Source organism: Heterodontus francisci, chromosome 10 (genome assembly GCF_036365525.1).
Source record: "Heterodontus francisci isolate sHetFra1 chromosome 10, sHetFra1.hap1, whole genome shotgun sequence".
Classification (NCBI taxonomy): domain Eukaryota; kingdom Metazoa; phylum Chordata; class Chondrichthyes; order Heterodontiformes; family Heterodontidae; genus Heterodontus; species Heterodontus francisci.
In genome coordinates this window covers 15,937,870-15,963,168 of record NC_090380.1, presented here as the reverse complement: position 1 = coordinate 15,963,168, position 25,299 = coordinate 15,937,870, and the positions used below count along the sequence as shown (strand labels likewise).

Here is a 25,299-nt window from a genome sequence, read left to right as displayed (position 1 = left end):
AGGACAGATGTCAGAGGTAGTTTCTTTACTCAGAGTAGTAGGGGCGTGGAACGCCCTGCCTGCAACAGTAGTAGATTCGCCAACTTTAAGGGCATTTAAGTGGTCATTGGATAGACATATGGATGAAAATGGAATAGTGTAGGTCAGATGGTTTCACAGGTCGGCGCAACATCGAGGGCCGAAGGGCCTGTACTGCGCTGTAATGTTCTAATTCAAACTAATCCCATTGCCCTGCTCTCTCCCCATAGCCCTGTATCAATCCAAAACTAGATGTGAACATACAAATTAGGAACAGGAATAGGCCACTCGGCCCTTCGAGCCTTCTCCGCCCTTCAACAACATCATGGCTGATCTGACTGGAACCTCAACTCCACATTCCTGCCTACCCCCAATAACCTTTCACCACATGCTTATCAAGAATCTATCTACCTCTGCCTTAAAAATCTTCAAAGACTCTGCTTCCACCACCTTTTGAGGAAGAAAGTTCCAAAGACTCATGACCCTCTGACAGAAAAACAAATTCTCCTCATCTCTGTCTTAAATGGACAACCCCTTATTTTTTTTAAACAAGTGACCCCTAATTCTAGACTCTCCCACAAGATGAAACATCCTTTCCACATCCACCCGTCAAGACCCCTCAGGATCTTATATGTCTCAATCAAGTCACCTCTTACTCTTCTAAACTCCAGCGGTTACAAGCCTAGCCTGTCAAACCTTTCCTCATAAGACAACCGCCCATTCCAGGTATTAGTCTAGTAAACCTTGTCTGAACTGCTTCCAATGCATTTACATCCTTCCTTAAATAAGGAGATCAATATTGTGCACAGTACTCCAGATGTGGTCTCACCAATGCTCTGTATAACTGAAACATAACCTCCCTACTTTTGTATTTAATTCCCCTCGCAATAAACGATAACATTCTATTTATTTTCCTAATTACTTGCTGTACTGCATACTAACCTTTTGTGATTCATGTACTAGATCCCTCTGCATCTCAGAGCTCTGCAATCTCTCACCATTTAGCTAATATACTTTTTTATTCTTACTGCCAAAATGGAGAATTTCACATTTTCCCACATTATACTCCATTTGGCAGATCTTTGCCCACCCACTTAACTTATCTAAATCCCCTGTAGCCTCCTTATGTCCTCTTTACAACTCACTTTCCTACCTACCTTTGTCTCATCAGCAAATTTAGCAAACATACCTTTGGTCCCTTCATCCAAGTTATGAATATAAATTATAAAAAGTTAAGGCCCCAGCACTGATCCTTGCGGCACACCACTCGTTACACTTGCCAACCAGAAAATGAACCATTTATGCTGGCTCTCGGTTTCCTGTTAGCTAGCCAATCTTCTATCCATGCCAATATGTTAGCCCATGAGCTTTTATTTTCTGCAATAACTAATCCCACTGCCCCACTCTCTCCCCATAGCCCTGCAATCAATACAAAACTATTCCCACTGCTCTGCTCTCTCCCCATAGCCCTGTATGAATTCCAAACTAATCCCACTGCCCTTCTATCTCCCCATAGCCCTGTATCAATCCCAAACTAATCCCACTGCCCCACTCTCTCCCTACAGCCCTGTATCAATCCAAAACTAATCCCACTGCCCTGCTCTCTCCCCATAGCCTACTACAATCCCAAACTAATCCCACTGCCCCACTCTCTCCCCATAGCCCTGTATGAATCCCAAACTAATCCCACTGCCCCATTCTCTCCCCATAGCCTACTACAATCCCAAACTAATCCCACTGCCCCACTCTCTCCCCATCGCCCACTACAATTCCAAACTAATCCCACTGCCCCACTCTCTCCCCATAGCCCATTACAATTCCAAACTAATCCCACTGTCCCATTCTCTCCCCATAGCCCTGTATCAATCCCAAACTAATCCCACTGCCCTGCTCTCTCCCCATAGCCCACTACAATCCCAAACTAATCCCACTGTCCCATTCTCTCCCCATAGCCCATTACAATTCCAAACTAATCCCACTGTCCCATTCTCTCCCCATAGCCCTGTATCAATCCAAAACTAATCCCACTGCCCTGCTCTCCCCATAGCCCTGTATCAATCCCAAACTAATCCCACTGCCCCATTCTCTCCCTGTATCAATCCAAAACTAATCCCACTGCCCTGTTCTCTCCCCATAGCCTACTACAATCCCAAACTAATCCCACTGCCCCACTCTCTCCCCATAGCCCTGTATGAATCCCAAACTAATCCCACTTTCCCACTCTCTCCCCATAGCCCACTACAATCCCAAACTAATCCCAGTCTCTCCCCATAGCCCTGTATCAATCCAAAACTAATCCCACTGCCCTGCTATCTCCCCATAGCCCTGTATCAATCCCAAACTAATCCCACTGCCCTGCTCTCTCCCCATAGCCTACTACAATCCCAAACTAATCCCACTGCCCCACTCTCTCCCCATAGCCCTGTATGAATCCAAAACTAATCCCACTGCCCTGCTCTCTCCCCATAGCCTACTACAATCCCAAACTAATCCCACTGCCCCACTCTCTCCCTATAGCCCTGTATCAATCCAAAACTAATCCTACTGCCCTGCTCTCTCCCCATAGCCTACTACAATCCCAAACTAATCCCACTGCCCCACTCTCTCCCCATAGCCCTGTATGAATCCAAAACTAATCCCACTGCCCTGCTCTCTGCCCATAGCCCTGTATCAATCCCAAACTAATTCCATTTGATCGGTTGGAGACTTGGGCGGAGAAATGGCAGATGGAGTTTAATCCAGACAAATGTGAGGTAATGCATTTTGGAAGGTCTAATGCTGATGGGAGGTATTCAGCAGATGGCAGAACCCTTAGGAGTATTGACAGGCAGAGAGATCTGGGCGTACAGGTCCACAGGTCACTGAATGTGGCATCGCAGGTAGTCAAGAAGGAATACGGCATGCTTGCCTTCATCGGTCGGGTCATAGAGTATTAAAATTGGCAAATCATGTTGCAGCTGTACAGAACCTTAGTTAGGCCACACTTAGAATATTGCGTGCAATTCTGGTCGCCAGACTACCAGAAGGACGTGGAGGCTTTGGAGAGGGTACAGAGGAGGTTTACCAGGATGTTGCTTGGTCTGGAGGGCATTAGCTATGAGGAGAGGTTGGAAAAACTCAGATTGTTTTCACTGGAACGGCGGAGGTGGAGGGGCGACATGATAGAGGTTTACAAAGTTATGAGCGGCATGGACAGAGTGGATAGTCAGAAGCTTTTTCCCAGGGTGGAAGAGTCAGTTACTAGGGGACATAGGTTTAAGGTGCGAGGGGCAAAGTTTAGAGGGGATGTGCGAGGCAAGTTTTTTTTACACAGAGGATGGTGAGTGCCTGGAACTTGCTGCCAGGGGAGGTGGTGGAAGCAGATACGATAGCGACGTTTAAGAGACATCTTGACAAATATATGAATAGGAAGGGAATAGAGGGATATGGGCCCCGGAAGTGCAGAAGGTGTTAGTTTAGGCAGGCATCAAGATCGGCGCAGGCTTGGAGGGCCGAATGGCCTGTTCCTGTGCTGTACTGTTCTTTGTTCTCGTTCTTTGCCCGGTCTCTCCCCACAGCCCACTACAATCAAACTAATCCCACAGCCCGCTCTTTTCCAATAGCCAAAATTAATTCCACTGCCCCATTCTCTCCCCATAGACCGGTATCAATCCAAAATTAATTCAAAACTAATCCCACTGCCCTGCTCTGTCTCCATAGCCGTCCAACAATCCAAAACTAATCCCACTGCCCTGCTCTGTCTCCATAGCCGTCCAACAATCCAAAACTAATCCCACTGCCCTGCTCTGTCTCCATAGCCGTCCAACAATCCAAAACTAATCCTACTGCACTGCTCTCTTCCCATTGCTCGGTATATTCCTCTGATTCAAATCTTTAACCAGATTTCTCTTAAAAGATGCAATGGTGTCTGCCTAAACCGTTCCCTGTGTTAAAGCATTCCATGCTCCAACAGCTTTCTGTGTAAATATGTATTCCCTAATCCCATCCTCATTCTCTCAGTAGCAATTTTAGATTGTTGACCTCTCATCTCTGACTTCCAATGAGAGGAAATAGTCTTACTATATCAACTCTATTAAGACCCTGCGTCATTTTAAAAGCCTCTATTAAATTTTCTTTTAGCCTTCTCTTTCTATTGGGAAAGTCAAAACTGCACACAATGCTCTAACTGTGGCCTAACTAGTACTTTGTGCAAATATCAAGTATAATTACTTCCTCACTCCTATACTCAAAACATTGTTGGCCTACACTGTTTTTGGTTACTTTTCAAGTCTTCTACTCATCAGCCACTTCCACACTCTCCCATTCCATTCTCTTGTGTGTACTGTGCCAGTGGACTAATACCCTCATATTTTCAATTAAGCTAGTAAAAAGACACAGCTCAGAGTAATATGTTTACATTTATCCACTGAATTGTCCTTTAACTTGAAGCCCACTGCTTGTCCCAAAAGCCTTGGCTTGGATTTGATAATTTTGTTGAGACTCTGAATTTAGATTGTGCAATCTGAGCATGTGCAGTGTACCTAATTTCTCAGAAGGCATTAATATTGTTCAGTCAGCTGTACTCAAGGAATATTTTTCATCAGCTTCTAGCAGTTTTAGACAGTTATTTATTTTTAAGTCACTTAAGTAAAGCAAAAAGATGAATTTGAAAAGCTTCACTGAGGTACAATATATATTATGTGCTTTCTTTAAAACAGTGATGGTGTGTTTGAGTGCTTTTGTAAGTAGTTGTGCATGTGGAAGAGGATGTAAAATAAATGACTACTGATTATAGATCTGTTGTAGCTCTTGGTTTATGTTGTATAAACATCAGAAATTGTAACAGACAAAGAGAGAGAGACTTGTCGCAGAATGACATGGGTAACCATGTGAGAAAAAAAAGATACAAAATTAGTATGTGGCATAAAGGACAACCTGAGGATGAGATAAAGTGACTAGATACATACAAGCTCTTCCTTATTTTCAGTCAGTCATTTGAATAAAGTATTGTTACTGATTTTGTTGATGACACTTATGACAGATATTGATATATTTCTTACTATCTGGACAAGCAGAGTCATCCACTCCACCATCATCGGAATCTGATTCATCCTCATCACTGTAGCCAAATTCTTCATCTGATTCTTCCTCGCTCTCTTCGTCTGATTCTGTAGACAAAAAGTCATATCGGACTAAGATAATAGCTATATGACGAACAGCACTATTAGTCGACGAGAAAAGGACACAACAGACAGCACTATTAGTCAATGAGAAACAGACAGCAACAAAGAATGTTTGCACATGAAAAGACTGAAATATACAAATAAATATTGTGATGTACTAGCAATTTCCATATTATAAAACACTATAGCAACGTATGTCAATGTTCACACTTATGTTTTCCGCAGCTGGGTACTCCGATCTTTGGCTGACTTCCTGACCCCTCAAATCTATCTATCAAGGTCAGGTCAAGCATGTGATGGCATATTCATCACTTCCCTCCATCATGTAGCTGCATCAACAAGTTCAACGCCATCCAGGACAGAGCAGTTTCTTTGATCATCACCCCCCTGAATCCAAAATCTACCCCCTCTGCAACCCTCCCACTGTGTCTTCAGTGTGCAAGATCTGCAGGATGCACTGCAGCAACTCACGAAGGATACCTAGACAGCATCTCTGTCTCAGTGTCCTCTATCACCGAGAAAGAGAAGAACAGCAATGTTGTGGGAACACCATCAACTCCAAGTCACACACCATTCCTGACTTGAAAATATATTGTTATTCTTTCATCATCGTTGGGTCAAAATCCTGCATTACTTAACGGAATTCAATTTGGGGGGCACTATCACCACATGGACTGCAGCAGCTCAGGGTAACTAGGAATGCTAATGATAGTGGTCATACCACTGTCATCCATTTACTGAAAACAAACTAATGAAAAAAAACTCCAGGAGTAGTTGGCTTTTCACTGTGGTTATCATATAACAGAAATAATCTCCTTCTAGTTTAAGTAGGAGTTTTCAGTTTTTCCATTCTTTTGTAATCCAAATTAAAACTCAGATTTACAGAAGCAATCCTTAAAAACACTGATGGAAGAGAACATAAGTTTATCATGAAGTTTCTGCACACCTGCTGAGATTTTTGCATCGCTTTTTCTTCTACGTTTGATCTTCTTCTTGAAGACTCTGGTGAGAAAATCAGCATGTTTGTTGTTTTCACCTAGAGATATCAAGAAGTTGGCATGAAGGGCCTTCTCCTTCTCTTGTAGTTTAGCTACGTCTCGTTTTTTGGCATCTAACTGCTGCAGACACTCCTCTGATTTAATCTGTAACAGATAGTGCAGCAATTTCCATCAGAGTTAAGGACTGAAGCTTTGATTCTGAAGGATAGAGGAGTATATAGTGAATAAGTATGATACAAGAATGATCATATCATCAGCAAGAACCACTCAACCTAAAGAAGAATGTGTATTTATTTAATACCTCATCACATTCTCAGACTGTCTCAAAGTGCTTTGCAACCAAGTAACTACCTCTTGAAGTGCAATCACCATTTTTCATTCGGCAAGGTCATATCCCAATTTTATTGGCATTTCCACTAATTCATCCCAATATTGCCTGGCAAGTGCTGGAGTTAAACTGGCTCAACGAGCAGGCTTATCAGCACCTGCAGTATAGAGGCCTGGCCTAGTCAAACTTTCCAATATTAGCCTCTTCTGATTAAAGGAGGGACTCAATTGGTGGAGATTAATGGCACAGGAAAAGCATGCTCAGAGACACTGGCCCTCAGCACAGCTGGCTAACAGAAACTCTGGTAAGGGTATAGCACCTCCATGTTTTCCTCCAAGTCACACCCAATCAAAGCTCTTTTGCAAAAATACATTTGGTAAATTTACCTTTTAATGTTTTGATCCTCTGACCATCTCCCTCCCCTCAAGCCCCGACTGCCACTTCTGGAGAAATCCAAATGTTGCACCTCCAGTAACTTCTGTAGCTTTAATCTGACCTCAGGAAAAGGCATCTCAATGCTTTTCCATGTTTAAAATACCGTTCAAAACTCTTAATTACCCTTGTATGGCACCTTTCCAAATTTCGTTCCACTAATTGGTTGGTCCTCAAGCCCTGAATGATACCTCCTGGGAAGTTCTTGACTGGGTCGCCAGGGCACTTCCTTGTATCAGTCTCGCCTCTTCCCATTTTTTTCTTCAAGTCCTTTCTGCTCCTGCAAAGTTTTTAATTTTCCACATTGTGGCACTCAGCCAAGTCTCTTGGTGCAAGAAACTGGGCCTCCAGCAACCACCTCCATAACCATGCAAGGTCACCATGCAGGACCTTCTCTTGCAATAGTGTGACTTCTCTCCAACATTTAATGACTTCTTTCAGGCTCCATAATGCCACTAGAGCCTTTTCTCCCCACTATTTTAGCACTTACTAAAATATTTTTTTTGCCCAAGATCAAGAATCACTGCGTCTCACCCACCTCCTCCCACTCCACCAGTTCCAAACAACGCAGCCAGTCAAATCTGCTGGAAGCTCCAGCACCATCTCCCACACCCCATGCCTTCTCCCTGAGTGGTTTTCCACATTTTAGCATCTGTTATACTTATCAGTAGAATTAGATATAAAGGATGATTCAAATAATAAATATTTAGAAGTAGAAACCTTAAAAATAGTGATTCAATGAATATTGATAGATGTTTTCAACTGCTCAGGATTTTAAAACATTTCGGTTCATATCTTTTAATGCCATAAAATTGTAATTCTTTTTGTTTATTATATTAAAAATTTTGATTCACAGCTATTTATAAATGTAAAAATCCTTTTGTAATGGTCCCAATTGATTGTAGTTAGCATGCTGAAATTGTGCAGTGATACTGCAGCATTATGCACAATAACAGCAAGATACGATTGAACAGGACAGATGGCACCATCTGTGGCCCAATCAGGACACCCACGACATGTAACAGACTGTATTCTATGACTCACAATGTGTAGTCACAGGAGATCGACAAGTATATTATTAATTCTGGTATTTCTGGTCACAGTTCCATTCAGAAATCTGTGCCAACAATGGTAATGTTTTTTCCATAGTAATTGTGGTCATAGCTGGTGACATCTGTCCTATCACATCTTAAATGGGAGTTTCCAACATGGCAGCCAGTGACTCGAATTCTAAATAAAGGGGAGGCAGTCGCGTTGTGGTATTGTCACTGAACTATTAATTCAGAGGCCCAGGATAATGCTCTGGGGACATGGGTTCGATTCCCACCATGGCAGATGGTGGAAGTTGAATTCAATTAATAAATCTGGAATTAAAAGCTAGTCTAATGGTGACCTTGAAACCATTGTCGATTGTTGTAAAAACCCATCTGGTTCACTAATGTCCTTTAGGGAAGGAAATCTGCTGTCCTTACCTGGTCTGGCCCACATGTGACTCCAAGCCCACAGCAATGTGGTTGACTCTAAAATGCCCTTTGAATAGCCTAGCAAGCCACTCAGTTGTATCAAACTGCTACGAAGCCTAAGAAAACGAAAGGAATGAAACCTGACCACCAGGCATCAGCCTAGGCACTGGAAATGTCAAACCGCAAACCCAGCCCTGTCGACCCTGCAAAGTCCTCCTTACTAACATCTGGATGGTTATGCCAAAATTGGGAGAGCAACAGCCTGACATACTCATGGAATCATACCTTACAGACAATATCCCAGACACCACCATCACCAGAGGTGGCGGCACAGTGGTATACAGTCAGGAGGGAGTTTCCCTGGGAGTCCTCGACATAGACTCTGGACCCCATGAAGTCCTATGGCATCAGACCAAACATGGACAAGGAAAACTCCCACTAATTACCACCTACCACCCCCGAACTTGGCTCATGATTCAGTGCTTTTCCAAGTTGAACACCAATTGGAAGAAGCACGGAGGGCAGCATGGGACTTCAATGTCCTTCACCAAGAGTGGCTCGGTAGCACCATCACTGATCCAGTTGGCTGAGTCCTAAAGGACATAGCTGCTAGATTGGGTCTACGGCAGGTGGTGAGGGAACTAACAAGAGGGAAAAACCTATTTGATCTCATCATCACCAATCTACCTGTCGCAGATGCATCTGTCGATGACAGTATTGGTAGCAGTGACCATCGCAATGTGGAAAATTGCCCAAGTATGTCCTGTCCTCAAAAAGCAGGCCAATTACCACCCCATTAATCTAATCTTGATCATCAGCAAAGCGATGGAAGGGGTTGTCGGCAGTGCTATCAAGCCGCACTTGCTCAGCAATAACCTGCTCACTGATGCTCTGTTTGGGTTCCACCAGGGCCACTCAGCTCCTGACTTCATTACAGTTTTGGTCCAAACATGGACAAAAGAGCTGAACTCCAGACGTGAGCTGAGAATGACTGCTCTTGACATCAAGGCAGCATTTGACCGAGTATGGCATCAAGGAGCACTAGCAAAACTGGAGTCAATGGGAATCAGGTGGAAAACTCTCCACTGGTTGGAGTCATACCTAGCACAAAGGAAGATGGTTGTGGTTGTTGGAAGTCAGTCATCTCACTCCCAAGGACATCATTGCAGGAATTCCTCAGGGTAGTGTCCAAGGCCCAACCATCTTCAGCTGCTTCATCCAACGACCTTCCCTCCAGCAGAAAGTCAGAAGTGGGATGTTCGCTGATGATTGCACGATATTCAGCACCATTCACGACTCTTCAGCTACTGAAGCAGCCCAAGTCCATATGCAGCAAGACCCAGACAACATCCAGTCTTGGGCTGAAAAGTGGCAAGTATCACTCATGCCACACACGTGCCAGGCAGTGACCATCTCAAACAAGAGAGAATTTAATCATCTCCCCTTGATGTTTAATGGCATTACCATCACTGAATCCCCCACTATCAACATCCTGCAGGTTATCATTGACCAGAAACTGAACTGGACCAGTCATATAAATACTGTGGCTACAAGAGCAGGTCAGAGGCTGGGCATTCTGTGGCGAGTAACTCACTTCCTGTCTCCCCAATGCCTGTCCACCATCTACAAGGCACAAGTCAGGAGTGTGAAGGAATAATCTTCACTTGCCTAGATGAGTGCATCTTCAACAACACTCAAGAAGCTCGACACCATTCTGGACAAAGCAGCCCGCTTGATTGGCACCCTATCCACCACCTTCAACATTCACTCCCTTCACCACCGACGCACGCTGGCAGCAGTGTGTACCATCTACAAGATGCACTGCAGCAACTCATCGAGGCTCCTTCGATGGCACCCTCCAAACTTGCGACCTCTACCACCTAGGAGAACAAGGGGAGCAGATGCATGGGAACACCACCACCTGCAAGTTCCCCTCCAAGCCACACAGCATCCTGACTTGGAACTATATTGCTGTTCCTTCACTGTCGCTGGGTCAAAATCCTGGAACTCCCTTCCTAACAGCGCTGTTGGTGTACCTACACCCAAAGGACTGCAGCAGTTCAAGAAGGTGGCTCACCACTACCTTCCCAACGGCAATTAGGGATTGGCAATAAATGCTGGCATGGCCAGTGATGCTCACATCCCATGAACAAATAAAAGAAAATGCCATCTGCACAGGTGGAGCTCTGGAGCAGGTTTATAGAATCATGGAACAATACAGAACTGAGACCTGTGCCAGGTCTCACAAAAAGCTATCCAATTAGTCCCACTCCTCTGCCCTTTCCCCATAGCCTTGCAAATTTTTCCTTTTCTTGTACAAACCTAATCTCCTTTTGAAAGTTACCATTAAATATCGCTACCACCATCCTTGCAGGCAATGCACTGCAGATCATAAACACAGAAAGTAAAAGTAATTCTCCTCATCTTTGGGGGGCGGCGCAGTGGTTAGCACCGCAGCCTCACAGCTCCAGGGACCCGGGTTCGATTCCTGGTACTGCCTGTGTGGGGAGTTTTGCAAGTTCTCCCTGTGTCTGTGTGGGTTTTCTCCGGGTGCTCCGGTTTCCTCCCACAAGCCAAAAGACTTGCAGGTTGATAGGTAAATTGGCCATTATAAATTGTCACTAGTATAGGTAGGTGGTAGGGAAATATAGGAACAGGTGGGGATGTTTGGTAGGAATATGGAATTAGTGTAGGATTAGTATAAATGGGTGGCTGATGTTCGGCACAGACTCGGTGGGCCTGTTTCAGTGCTGTATCTCTAATCTAATCTAATCTAATCTAATCTAATCTAATCTTTCTCCTGGTATTTTTGCGAATTATCTTAAATCTGCATTTTCTGGTTATCAACCCTCCCGCCAGTGGAAACAATTTCTCCTTATTTACTCTATCAAAACCTCTCATAATATTGAACCTCTCTATTAAATCTTCCCTTAAACTTTCCAACAACAACAATTTGCAATTGTATAGTACCCTTATTGTAATAAAACCTCCCAAAGCGTTTCCCTGGTGTGAAATTAAACAAAATTTGAGACCAAACCACATAAAGAGATATTAAGACAGGTGACAGTCAGAGAGGTAAGTTTTAAGGAGCGCTTCAAAGGAAGGCAAAGAGCTGCAGAGGTTTATGGAGGAAATTCCAGAATTTAGGACCTCAGCAGCTGAAGGCACAGTTGCCGATGTGGAGTGATTAAAATCTGAGCTGCACATCGGCCAGAATTTGAGGAGCACAAAAATTTTGGAAGTTGCTGAGTTGTAAGGCTGGAGAGGTTACAGAGATAGGGTGGGGCAAGGCCATGGACAGATTTAAAAACAAGGATCTGAACTTTAAAATTGAGGCATGGTCAGAACAGAAGACAATGTTGGTCAGTGAGCACAGGGCGATGGATGAACGGGACTTGGTGCCAGTTAGGATATGAGCAGCAGGATTTTGGATGAGCTCAATTTTTGTAGCGTTGAAGGTGAGAGACCAGCCAGGAAAGCATTGGGGTAGTCAGGCCTAAATGAACCAAAGGCATGAATGAGGGCTTCAGCAGCAAATGAGCAAAGGCAGGGTCAGAGATGTAACAGAGGTGAAATTAGGCAGTCTTGGTGATGGAGTAGATATGTGGTTATATGGTTGGAAGATCAAATACATCACCAAGGCTGCAAATAGACTGGTTCAGCACCAGACAAAGGGCAGGGAAAGGGATGGCGCTGATGGCTATGGATAATGTTACTGGCAGCAAGTAAAGACAATGGCTTCAGTTTTCCCAATATATTTGGAGCATATTTCTGTTCATCAGACACTGAATATCAGTGGCACACTGTAAAAAAAATCAGAGAGGAGAGATTGAGAGAGGTGATGATCACGACGTATGAGAGACGGTAATGGACGGTCAGCATGGATCAGAGAAGGTAAGGGACGGTCAGGATGTATCAGAGAGGGTAAGGGTCGGTCAGGATGTATCAGAGAGGGTAAGGGTCGGTCAGGATGTATCAGAGAGGGAAAGGGTCAGTCAGGATGTATCAGAGAGGGTAACGGTCAGTCAGGATGTATCAGAGAGGGTAAGGGACGGTCAGCATGGATCAGAGAAGGTAAGGGACGGTCAGAATGTAGCAGAGAGGGTAAGGGACGGTCAGGATGTACAAAGAGGGTGAGGGATGGTCAGGATGTATCAGAGAGGGTAAGGGTCGGTCAGGATGTATCAGAGAGGGTAAGGGTCGGTCAGGATGTATCAGAGAGGGTAAGGGTCAAAAAGGATGTATCAGAGAGGGTAAGGGTCAGTCAGGATGTATCAGAGAGGGTAAGGGACGGTCAGCATGGATCAGAGAAGGTAAGGGACGGTCAGGATGGATCAGAGAAGGGAAGGGACGGTCAGCATGGATCAGAGAAGGTAAGAGACGGTCAGGATGCAGCAGAGAGGGTAAGGGACAGTCAGGATGTATCAGAGAGGGTAAGGGTCAGTCAGGATGTAGCAGAGAGGGTAAGGGACGGTCAGCATGTATCAGAGAGGGTAAGGGTCGGTCAGGATGTAGCAGAGAGGGTAAGGGACGGTCAGGATGTATCAGAGAGGGTAAGGGACGGTCAGGATGTATCAGAGAGGGTAAGGATCGGTCAGGATGTAGCAGAGAGGGTAAGGGTCGGTCAGGATGTATCAGAGAGGGTAAGGGACGGTCAGGATGTATCAGAGAGGGTAAGGATCGGTCAGGATGTAGCAGAGAGGGTAAGGGTCGGTCAGGATGTAGCAGAGAGGGTAAGGGTCGGTCAGGATGTATCAGAGAGGGTAAGGGTCGGTCAGGATGTAGCAGAGAGGGTAAGGGACAGTCAGGATGTATCAGAGAGGGTAAGGGACAAGTCAGGATGTATCAGAGAGGGTAAGGGTCGGTCAGGATGTATCAGAGAGGGTAAGGGTCGGTCAGGATGTAGCAGAGAGGGTAAGGGACAGTCAGGATGTAGCAGAGAGGGTAAGGGTCGGACACGATGTAGCAGAGAGGGTGAGGGACAGTCAGGATGTATCAGAGAGGGTAAGGATCGGTCAGGATGTACCAGAGAGGGTAAGGGTCGGTCAGGATGAATCAGAGAGGGTAAGGGTCGGTCAGGATGAATCAGAGAGGGTAAGCGTCGGTCAGGATGTAGCAGAGAGGGTAAGGGACGGTCAGGATGTATCAGAGAGGGTAAGGGACGGTCAGGATGTATCAGAGAGGGTAAGGGTCGGTCAGGATGTAGCAGAGAGGGTAAGGGACGGTCAGGATGTATCAGAGAGGGTAAGGGTCGGTCAGGATGCAGCAGAGAGGGTAAGGGTCGGTCAGGATGTAGCAGAGAGGGTAAGGGGCAGTCAGGATGTATCAGAGAGGGTAAGGGTCAGTCAGGATGTATCAGAGAGGGTAAGGGTCGGTCAGGATGTATCAGAGAGGGTAAGGGTCGGTCAGGATGTAGCAGAGAGGGTAAGGGTCGGTCAGGATGTAGCAGAGAGGGTAAGGGACAGTCAGGATGTATCAAAGAGGGTAACGGTCGGTCAGGATGTATCAGAGAGGGTAAGGATCTGTCAGGATGCAGCAGAGAGGGTAAGGATCTGTCAGGATGCAGCAGAGAGGGTAAGGGTCGGTCAGGATGTAGCAGAGAGGGTAAGGGGCAGTCAGGATGTATCAAAGAGGGTAAGGATCTGTCAGGATGTATCAGAGAGGGTAAGGGACAAGTCAGGATGTATCAGAGAGGGTAAGGGTCGGTCAGGATGTAGCAGAGAGGGTAAGGGTCGGTCAGGATGTAGCAGAGAGGGTAAGGGACAGTCAGGATGTATCAGAGAGGGTAAGGGTCAGTCAGGATGTAGCAGAGAGGGTAAGGGTCGGTCAGGATGTAGCAGAGAGGGTAAGGGACAGTCAGGATGTAGCAGAGAAGGTAAGGGACGGTCAGCATGTAGCAGAGAGGGTAAGGGTCGGTCAGGATGTAGCAGGGAGGGTAAGGTTCGGTCAGGATGTAGCAGAGAGGGTAAGGGACGGTCAGGATGTAGCAGAGAGGGTAAGGATCTGTCAGGATGTAGCAGAGAGGGTAAGGGTCGGTCAGGATGTAGCAGAGAGGGTAAGGATCGGTCAGGATGTAGCAGAGAGGGTAAGGGTCGGTCAGGATGTAGCAGAGAGGGTAAGGGACGGTCAGGATGTAGCAGAGAGGGTAAGGGTCGGTCAGGATGTATCAGAGGGTAAGGATCGGTCAGGATGTATCAGAGAGGGTAAGGGACAGTCAGGATGTATCAGAGAGGGTAAGGATCGGTCAGGATGTAGCAGAGAGGGTAAGGGACGGTCAGGATGTAGCAGAGAGGGTAAGGGTTGGTCAGGAAGTAGCAGAGAGGGTAAGGATCGGTCAGGAATTTGCAGAGAGGGTAAGGATCGGTCAGGATTTTGCAGAGAGGTTAAGGGACGGTCAGGATGTAGCAGAGAGGGTAAGGGACAGTCAGGATGTATCAAAGAGGGTAAGGATCTGTCAGGATGTATCAAAGAGGGTAAGGATCTGTCAGGATGCAGCAGAGAGGGTAAGGATCGGTCAGGATTTTGCAGAGAGGTTAAGGGACGGTCAGGATGTAGCAGAGAGGGTAAGGGACAGTCAGGATGTATCAGAGAGGGTAAGGATCGGTCAGGAATTTGCAGAGAGGGTAAGGATCGGTCAGGATTTTGCAGAGAGGTTAAGGGACGGTCAGGATGTAGCAGAGAGGGTAAGGGACAGTCAGGATGTATCAGAGAGGGTAAGGGACAGTCAGGATGTATCAAAGAGGGTAAGGATCTGTCAGGATGCAGCAGAGAGGGTAAGGGTCGGCAGAGAGGGTAAGGGTCAGTCAGGATGTAGCAGAGAGGGTAAGGGACAGTCAGGATGTATCAGAGAGGGTAAGGGACAGTCAGGATGTATCAAAGAGGGTAACGGTCGGTCAGGATGTATCAGAGAGGGTAAGGATCTGTCAGGATGCAGCAGAGAGGGTAAGGGTCGGTCAGGATCTGGCAGAGAGGGTAAGGGACGGTCAGGATGTATCAGAGAGGGTAAGGATCTGTCAGGAATTTGCAGAGAGGGTAAGGATCGGTCAGGATTTTGCAGAGAGGTTAAGGGACGGTCAGGATGTAGCAGAGAGGGTAAGGGTCAGTCAGGATGTAGCAGAGAGGGTAAGGGTCGGTCAGGATGTATCAGAGAGGGTAAGGGTCGGTCAGGATGTAGCAGAGAGGGTAAGGGACAGTCAGGATGTAGCAGAGAGGGTAAGGGTCGGACACGATGTAGCAGAGAGGGTAAGGGACAGTCAGGATGTTTCAGAGAGGGTAAGGATCGGTCAGGATGTAGCAGAGAGGGTAAGGGTCGGTCAGGATGAATCAGAGAGGGTAAGGGTCGGTCAGGATGAATCAGAGAGGGTAAGCGTCGGTCAGGATGTAGCAGAGAGGGTAAGGGACGGTCAGGATGTATCAGAGAGGGTAAGGGACGGTCAGGATGTATCAGAGAGGGTAAGGGTCGGTCAGGATGTAGCAGAGAGGGTAAGGGACGGTCAGGATGTATCAGAGAGGGTAAGGGTCGGTCAGGATGCAGCAGAGAGGGTAAGGGTCGGTCAGGATGTAGCAGAGAGGGTAAGGGGCAGTCAGGATGTATCAGAGAGGGTAAGGGTCAGTCAGGATGTATCAGAGAGGGTAAGGGTCGGTCAGGATGTAGCAGAGAGGGTAAGGGTCGGTCAGGATGTAGCAGAGAGGGTAAGGGACAGTCAGGATGTATCAAAGAGGGTAACGGTCGGTCAGGATGTATCAGAGAGGGTAAGGATCTGTCAGGATGCAGCAGAGAGGGTAAGGATCTGTCAGGATGCAGCAGAGAGGGTAAGGGTCGGTCAGGATGTAGCAGAGAGGGTAAGGGGCAGTCAGGATGTATCAAAGAGGGTAAGGATCTGTCAGGATGTATCAGAGAGGGTAAGGGACAAGTCAGGATGTATCAGAGAGGGTAAGGGTCGGTCAGGATGTAGCAGAGAGGGTAAGGGTCGGTCAGGATGTAGCAGAGAGGGTAAGGGACAGTCAGGATGTATCAGAGAGGGTAAGGGTCAGTCAGGATGTAGCAGAGAGGGTAAGGGTCGGTCAGGATGTAGCAGAGAGGGTAAGGGACGGTCAGGATGTAGCAGAGAAGGTAAGGGACGGTCAGCATGTAGCAGAGAGGGTAAGGGTCGGTCAGGATGTAGCAGGGAGGGTAAGGTTCGGTCAGGATGTAGCAGAGAGGGTAACGGACGGTCAGGATGTAGCAGAGAGGGTAAGGATCTGTCAGGATGTAGCAGAGAGGGTAAGGGTCGGTCAGGATGTAGCAGAGAGGGTAAGGGTCGGTCAGGATGTAGCAGGGAGGGTAAGGTTCGGTCAGGATGTAGCAGAGAGGGTAAGGGACGGTCAGGATGTAGCAGAGAGGGTAAGGATCTGTCAGGATGTAGCAGAGAGGGTAAGGGTCGGTCAGGATGTAGCAGAGAGGGTAAGGATCGGTCAGGATGTAGCAGAGAGGGTAAGGGTCGGTCAGGATGTAGCAGAGAGGGTAAGGGACGGTCAGGATGTAGCAGAGAGGGTAAGGGTCGGTCAGGATGTATCAGAGGGTAAGGATCGGTCAGGATGTATCAGAGAGGGTAAGGGACAGTCAGGATGTATCAGAGAGGGTAAGGATCGGTCAGGATGTAGCAGAGAGGGTAAGGGACGGTCAGGATGTAGCAGAGAGGGTAAGGGTTGGTCAGGAAGTAGCAGAGAGGGTAAGGATCGGTCAGGAATTTGCAGAGAGGGTAAGGATCGGTCAGGATTTTGCAGAGAGGTTAAGGGACGGTCAGGATGTAGCAGAGAGGGTAAGGGACAGTCAGGATGTATCAAAGAGGGTAAGGATCTGTCAGGATGTAGCAGAGAGGGTAAGGGACAGTCAGGATGTATCAAAGAGGGTAAGGATCTGTCAGGATGCAGCAGAGAGGGTAAGGGTCGGCAGAGAGGGTAAGGGTCAGTAAGGATGTAGCAGAGAGGGTAAGGGACAGTCAGGATGTATCAGAGAGGGTAAGGGACAGTCAGGATGTATCAAAGAGGGTAACGGTCGGTCAGGATGTATCAGAGAGGGTAAGGATCTGTCAGGATGCAGCAGAGAGGGTAAGGGTCGGTCAGGATCTGGCAGAGAGGGTAAGGGACGGTCAGGATGTATCAGAGAGGGTAAGGATCTGTCAGGAATTTGCAGAGAGGGTAAGGATCGGTCAGGATTTTGCAGAGAGGTTAAGGGACGGTCAGGATGTAGCAGAGAGGGTAAGGGTCAGTCAGGATGTAGCAGAGAGGGTAAGGGTCGGTCAGGATGTATCAGAGAGGGTAAGGGTCGGTCAGGATGTAGCAGAAAGGGTAAGGGACAGTCAGGATGTAGCAGAGAGGGTAAGGATCGGTCAGGATGTAGCAGAGAGGGTAAGGGTCGGTCAGGATGAATCAGAGAGGGTAAGGGTCGGTCAGGATGAATCAGAGAGGGTAAGCGTCGGTCAGGATGTAGCAGAGAGGGTAAGGGACGGTCAGGATGTATCAGAGAGGGTAAGGGACGGTCAGGATGTATCAGAGAGGGTAAGGGTCGGTCAGGATGTAGCAGAGAGGGTAAGGGACGGTCAGGATGTATCAGAGAGGGTAAGGGTCGGTCAGGATGCAGCAGAGAGGGTAAGGGTCGGTCAGGATGTAGCAGAGAGGGTAAGGGGCAGTCAGGATGTATCAGAGAGGGTAAGGGTCAGTCAGGATGTATCAGAGAGGGTAAGGGTCGGTCAGGATGTAGCAGAGAGGGTAAGGGTCGGTCAGGATGTAGCAGAGAGGGTAAGGGACAGTCAGGATGTATCAAAGAGGGTAACGGTCGGTCAGGATGTATCAGAGAGGGTAAGGATCTGTCAGGATGCAGCAGAGAGGGTAAGGATCTGTCAGGATGCAGCAGAGAGGGTAAGGGTCGGTCAGGATGTAGCAGAGAGGGTAAGGGGCAGTCAGGATGTATCAAAGAGGGTAAGGATCTGTCAGGATGTATCAGAGAGGGTAAGGGACAAGTCAGGATGTATCAGAGAGGGGAAGGGTCGGTCAGGATGTAGCAGAGAGGGTAAGGGTCGGTCAGGATGTAGCAGAGAGGGTAAGGGACAGTCAGGATGTATCAGAGAGGGTAAGGGTCAGTCAGGATGTAGCAGAGAGGGTAAGGGTCGGTCAAGATGTAGCAGAGAGGGTAAGGGACGGTCAGGATGTAGCAGAGAAGGTAAGGGACGGTCAGCATGTAGCAGAGAGGGTAAGGGTCGGTCAGGATGTAGCAGAGAGGGTAAGGATCTGTCAGGATGTAGCAGAGAGGGTAAGGGTCGGTCAGGATGTAGCAGAGAGGGTAAGGATCGGTCAGGATGTAGCAGAGAGGGTAAGGGTCGGTCAGGATGTAGCAGAGAGGGTAAGGGACGGTCAGGATGTAGCAGAGAGGGTAAGGGTCGGTCAGGATGTATCAGAGGGTAAGGATCGGTCAGGATGTATCAGAGGGTAAGGATCGGTCAGGATGTATCAGAGAGGGTAAGGGACAGTCAGGATGTATCAGAGAGGGTAAGGATCGGTCAGGATGTAGCAGAGAGGGTAAGGGACGGTCAGGATGTAGCAGAGAGGGTAAGGGTTGGTCAGGAAGTAGCAGAGAGGGTAAGGATCGGTCAGGAATTTGCAGAGAGGGTAAGGATCGGTCAGGATTTTGCAGAGAGGTTAAGGGACGGTCAGGATGTAGCAGAAAGGGTAAGGGACAGTCAGGATGTATCAAAGAGGGTAAGGATCTGTCAGGATGTAGCAGAGAGGGTAAGGGACAGTCAGGATGTATCAGAGAGGGTAAGGATCGGTCAGGATGTAGCAGAGAGGGTAAGGGACGGTCAGGATGTAGCAGAGAGGGTAAGGGACAGTCAGGATGTATCAAAGAGGGTAAGGATCTGTCAGGATGTAGCAGAGAGGGTAAGGGACAGTCAGGATGTATCAGAGAGGGTAAGGATCGGTCAGGATGTAGCAGAGAGGGTAAGGATCGGTCAGGATGTAGCAGAGAGGGTAAGGGACAGTCAGGATGTATCAAAGAGGGTAAGGATCTGTCAGGATGCAGCAGAGAGGGTAAGGGTCGGCAGAGAGGGTAAGGGTCAGTCAGGATGTAGCAGAGAGGGTAAGGGACAGTCAGGATGTATCAGAGAGGGTAAGGGACAGTCAGGATGTATCAAAGAGGGTAACGGTCGGTCAGGATGTATCAGAGAGGGTAAGGATCTGTCAGGATGCAGCAGAGAGGGTAAGGGTCGGTCAGGATCTGGCAGAGAGGGTAAGGGACGGTCAGGATGTATCAGAGAGGGTAAGGATCTGTCAGGAATTTGCAGAGAGGGTAAGGATCGGTCAGGATTTTGCAGAGAGGTTAAGGGACGGTCAGGATGTAGCAGAGAGGGTAAGGGTCAGTCAGGATGTAGCAGAGAGGGTAAGGGACAGTCAGGATGTATCAGAGAGGGTAAGGGACAGTCAGGATGTATCAAAGAGGGTAACGGTCCGTCAGGATGTATCAGAGAGGGTAAGGATCTGTCAGGATGCAGCAGAGAAGGTAAGGGACAGTCAGGATGTAGCAGAGAGGGTAAGGGACAGTCAGGATGTATCAAAGAGGGTAAGGATCTGTCAGGATGCAGCAGAGAGGGTAAGGGTCGGTCAGGATGTAGCAGAGAGGGTAAGGGACAGTCAGGATGTATCAAAGAGGGTAACGATCGGTCAGGATGTAGCAGAGAGGGTAAGGGACGGTCAGGATGTAGCAGAGAGGGTAAGGGACGGTCAGGATGTATCAGAGAGGGTAAGGATCGGTCAGGATGTAGCAGAGCGGGTAAGGGACGGTCAGGATCTGGCAGAGAGGGTAAGGGACGGTCAGGATGTATCAGAGAGGGTAAGGATCTGTCAGGATGTAGCAGAGTGGGTAAGGATCGGTCAGGATTTTGCAGAAAGGGTAAGGGACGGTCAGGATGTAACAGAGAGGGTAAGGATCGGTCAGGATGTCGCAGAGAGGGTAAGGGTCGGTCAGGATGTAGCAGAGAGGGTAAGGGACGGTCAGGATGTAGCAGAGAGGGTAAGGGTCGGTCAGGATGTATCAGAGAGGGTAAGGATCGGTCAGGATGTATCAGAGAGGGTAAGGGACAGTCAGGATGTATCAGAGAGGGTAAGGATCGGTCAGGATGTAGCAGAGAGGGTAAGGGACAGCCAGGATGTATCAGAGAGGGTAAGGATCGGTCAGGATGTAGCAGAGAGGGTAAGGGTCGGTCAGGATGTAGCAGAGAGGGTAAGGGTCGGTCAGGAAGTAGCAGAGAGGGTAAGGATCGGTCAGGATTTTGCAGAGAGGTTAAGGGACGGTCAGGATGTAGCAGAGAGGGTAAGGGTCAGTCAGGATGTAGCAGAGAGGGTAAGGGACAGTCAGGATGTATCAAAGAGGGTAACGGTCGGTCAGGATGTATCAGAGAGGGTAAGGATCTGTCAGGATGCAGCAGAGAGGGTAAGGGTCGGTCAGGATGTAGCAGAGAGGGTAAGGGACAGTCAGGATGTATCAAAGAGGGTAACGATCGGTCAGGATGTAGCAGAGAGGGTAAGGCACGGTCAGGATGTAGCAGAGAGGGTAAGGGACGGTCAGGATGTATCAGAGAGGGTAAGGATCGGTCAGGATGTAGCAGAGCGGGTAAGGGACGGTCAGGATCTGGCAGAGAGGGTAAGGGACGGTCAGGATGTATCAGAGAGGGTAAGGATCAGTCAGGATGTAGCAGAGTGGGTAAGGATCTGTCAGGATGTAGCAGAGTGGGTAAGGATCGGTCAGGATTTTGCAGAAAGGGTAAGGGACGGTCAGGATGTAACAGAGAGGGTAAGGATCAGTCAGGATGTAGCAGAGAGGGTAAGGGTCGGTCAGGATGTATCAGAGAGGGCAAGGGTCGGTCAGGATGCAGCAGAGAGGGTAAGGGTCAGTCAGGATGTATCAGAGAGGGTAAGGGTCAGTCAGGATGTAGCAGAGAGGGTAAGGATCTGTCAGGATGTCGCAGAGAGGGTAAGGGTCGGTCAGGATGTATCAGAGAGGGTAAGGGTCGGTCAGGATGTATCAGAGAGGGTAAGGGACGGTCAGGATGTATCAGAGAGGGTAAGGATCGGTCAGGATGTAGCAGAGAGGGTAAGGGTCGGTCAGGATGTATCAGAAAGGGTAAGGGTCGGTCAGGATGTAGCAGAGAGGGTAAGGGACGGTCAGGATGTATCAGAGAGGGTAAGGATCGGTCAGGATGTAGCAGAGAGGGTAAGGGTCGGTCAGGATGTATCAGAGAGGGTAACGGTCGGTCAGGATGTAGCAGAGTGGGTAAGGATCTGTCAGGATGTAGCAGAGTGGGTAAGGATCGGTCAGGATTTTGCAGAAAGGGTAAGGGACGGTCAGGATGTAACAGAGAGGGTAAGGGTCGGTCAGGATGTATCAGAGAGGGCAAGGGTCGGTCAGGATGCAGCAGAGAGGGTAAGGGTCAGTCAGGATGTATCAGAGAGGGTAAGGGTCAGTCAGGATGTAGCAGAGAGGGTAAGGATCTGTCAGGATGTCGCAGAGAGGGTAAGGGTCGGTCAGGATGTAGCAGAGAGGGTAAGGGTCGGTCAGGATGTAGCAGAGAGGGTAAGGGACGGTCAGGATGTATCAGAGAGGGTAAGGGACGGTCAGGATGTATCAGAGAGGGTAAGGATCGGTCAGGATGTAGCAGAGAGGGTAAGGGTCGGTCAGGATGTATCAGAGAGGGTAAGGGTCGGTCAGGATGTAGCAGAGAGGGTAAGGGACGGTCAGGATGTATCAGAGAGGGTAAGGATCGGTCAGGATGTAGCAGAGAGGGTAAGGGTCAGTCAGGATGTATCAGAGAGGGTAACGGTCGGTCAGGATGTAGCAGAGAGGGTAAGGGACAGTCAGGATGTATCAGAGAGGGTAAGGGACAAGTCAGGATGTATCAGAGAGGGTAAGGGTCGGACACGATGTAGCAGAGAGGGTGAGGGACAGTCAGGATGTATCAGAGAGGGTAAGGATCGGTCAGGATGTAGCAGAGAGGGTAAGGGTCGGTCAGGATGAATCAGAGAGGGTAAGGGTCGGTCAGGATGTAGCAGAGAGGGTAAGGGACGGTCAGGATGTATCAGAGAGGGTAAGGGACGGTCAGGATGTATCAGCGAGGGTAAGGATCGGTCAGGATGTATCAGAGAGGGTAAGGATCGGTCAGGATGTAGCAGAGAGGGTAAGGGACAGTCAGGATGTATCAGAGAGGGTAAGGGTCGGTCAGGATGTATCAGAGAGGGTAAGGGTCGGTCAGGATGTATCAGAGAGGGTAAGGGTCAGTCAGGATGTAGCAGAGAGGGTAAGGGACAGTCAGGATGTATCAGAGAGGGTAAGGGACAGTCAGGATGTAGCAGAGAGGGTAAGGGTCGGTCAGGATGTATCAGAGAGGGTAAGGGTCGGTCAGGATGTATCAGAGAGGGTAAGGGTCAGTCAGGATGTAGCAGAGAGGGTAAGGGTCGGTCAGGATGTATCAGAGAGGGTAAGGGTCGGTCAGGATGTAGCAGAGAGGGTAAGGGACAGTCAGGATGTAGCAGAGAGGGTAAGGGTCAGTCAGGATGTAGCAGAGAGGGTAAGGGTCGGTCAGGATGTATCAGAGAGGGTAAGGGTCGGTCAGGATGTATCAGAGAGGGTAAGGGTCAGTCAGGATGTAGCAGAGAGGGTAAGGGTCGGTCAGGATGTATCAGAGAGGGTAAGGGTCAGTCAGGATGTAGCAGAGAGGGTAAGGGACAGTCAGGATGTAGCAGAGAGGGTAAGGGTCAGTCAGGATGTAGCAGAGAGGGTAAGGGACAGTCAGGATGTATCAAAGAGGGTAAGGGTCGGTCAGGATGTATCAGAGAAGGTAAGGGTCGGTCAGGATGTAGCAGAGAGGGTAAGGGACAGTCAGGATGTAGCAGAGAGGGTAAGGATCGGTCAGGATGTAGCAGAGAGGGTAAGGGACAGCCAGGATGTATCAGAGAGGGTAAGGGTCGGTCCGGATGTAGCAGAGAGGGTAAGGGACAGTCAGGATGTGTCAAAGACGTTAAGGGACAGTCAGGATGCACAGTGAGGGTAAGGGACAGTCAGGATGTAGCAGAGAGAGTAAGGGTCGGTCAGGATTTTGCAGAGAGGGTAAGGGGCAGTCAGGATGTATCAGAGAGGGTAAGGGACAAGTCAGGATGTATCAGAGAGGGTAAGGGTCGGTCAGGATGTAGCAGAGAGGGTAAGGGACAGTCAGGATGTAGCAGAGAGGGTAAGGATCTGTCAGGATGTAGCAGAGAGGGTAAGGATCTGTCAGGATGTAGCAGAGAGGGTAAGGGTCGGTCAGGATGTATCAAAGAGGGTGAGGCTCTGTCAGGATGTAGCAGAGAGGGTAAGGGACAGTCAGGATGTATCAAAGAGGGTAACGGTTGGTCAGGATGTATCAGAGAGGGTAAGGATCGGTCAGGATGTAGCAGAGAGGATAAGGATCGGTCAGGATGTATCAGAGAGGGTAAGGATCGGTCAGGATGTAGCAGAGAGGGTAAGGATCGGTCAGGATGTATCAGAGAGGGTAAGGATCGGTCAGGATGTAGCAGAGAGGGTAAGGGACAGTCAGGATGTATCAGAGAGGGTAAGGATCGGTCAGGATGTATCAGAGAGGGTAAGGGACAGTCAGGATGTATCAGAGAGGGTAAGGGACAGTCAGGATGTATCAGAGAGGGTAAGGATTGGTCAGGATGTAGCAGAGAGGGTAAGGATCTGTCAGGATGTAGCAGAGAGGGTAAGGGACAGTCAGGATGTAGCAGAGAGGGTAGGGGTCGGTCAGGATGTAGCAGAGAGGGTAAGGGTCGGTCAGGATGTAGCAGAGAGGGTAAGGGACAGTCAGGATGTATCAGAGAGGGTAAGGATCGGTCAGGATGTAGCAGAGAGGGTAGGGGTCGGTCAGGATGTAGCAGAGAGGGTAAGGGTCGGTCAGGATGTAGCAGAGAGGGTAAGGGACAGTCAGGATGTAGCAGAGAGGGTAAGGGTCGGTCAGGATGTAGCAGAGAGGGTCAGGGACAGTCAGGATGTAGCAGAGAGGGTAAGGGTTGGTCAGGATGTAGCAGAGAGGGTAAGGGTCGGTCAGGATGTATCAGAGAGGGTAAGGGTCGGTCAGGACGTAGCAGAGAGGGTAAGGGTCAGTCAGGATGTAGCAGAGAGGGTAAGGGTCGGTCAGGACGTAGCAGAGAGGGTAAGGGTCGGTCAGGATGTAGCAGAGAGGGTAAGGGTCGGTCAGGATGTATCAGAGAGGGTAAGGGTCGGTCAAGACGTAGCAGAGAGGGTAAGGGTCAGTCAGGATGTGTCAAAGACGTTAAGGGACAGTTAGGATGCATAAGAGAAGGTAAGGGATGGTCAGGATATATGAGAGAGGGTAACGGATGGTCAGGATGCACAGTGAGGGTAAGGGACAGTCAGGATGTATCAAAGAGGGTCAGGGTCAGTCAGGATTTTACAGAGTGGGTCAGGGGCGGTCAGGATGTATCAGTGAGGGTAAAGGACAAGTCAGGATGTATCAGAGAGGGTAAGGGTCGGTCAGGATGTAGCAGAGAGGGTAAGGGTCGGTCAGGATGTAGCAGAGAGGGTAAGGGGCGGTTAGGATGGATCAGAGAGGGTTAGTGATGGTCAGGAGTTATCTAAGAGTGTGAGGGCGGTCAGGATGTATGAGAGAGGGTGATGGATGGTCAGGAAGTATCAGAGAGGGTAAGGCTGCTTTCGATGTATTAAAGAATATAAAATTGTACCATTTAATTTATACTGCCTTTCCTTTTACTTCCGAAGTGCATCACTTTGCATTTGTTAAATTTCAAGTTATGTTTCTGCCGATTTCAGCAGTTCGTCTGTGCTCCTGAAATCTGCTGCTTGTTTTCTTTGT

At 48.5% G+C, this 25,299-nt stretch overlaps 1 protein-coding gene across 2 annotated transcripts in view; it reads right to left on the bottom strand.

Annotated features, from left to right (window-relative positions):
- Positions 1-25,299, bottom strand: part of LOC137374307 (cilia- and flagella-associated protein 44) — a 283,090-nt gene that overhangs the window by 38,348 nt on the left and 219,443 nt on the right. For both annotated transcript variants that reach the window (XM_068040145.1, XM_068040146.1), the window contains exons 27-28: positions 6,127-6,322; positions 5,058-5,165 (exon numbers count right to left, since the gene is read on the bottom strand). In XM_068040145.1, the coding sequence (XP_067896246.1) occupies positions 5,058-5,165; positions 6,127-6,322 (304 nt within the window). The remainder of the gene's footprint in view (positions 1-5,057; positions 5,166-6,126; positions 6,323-25,299) is intronic.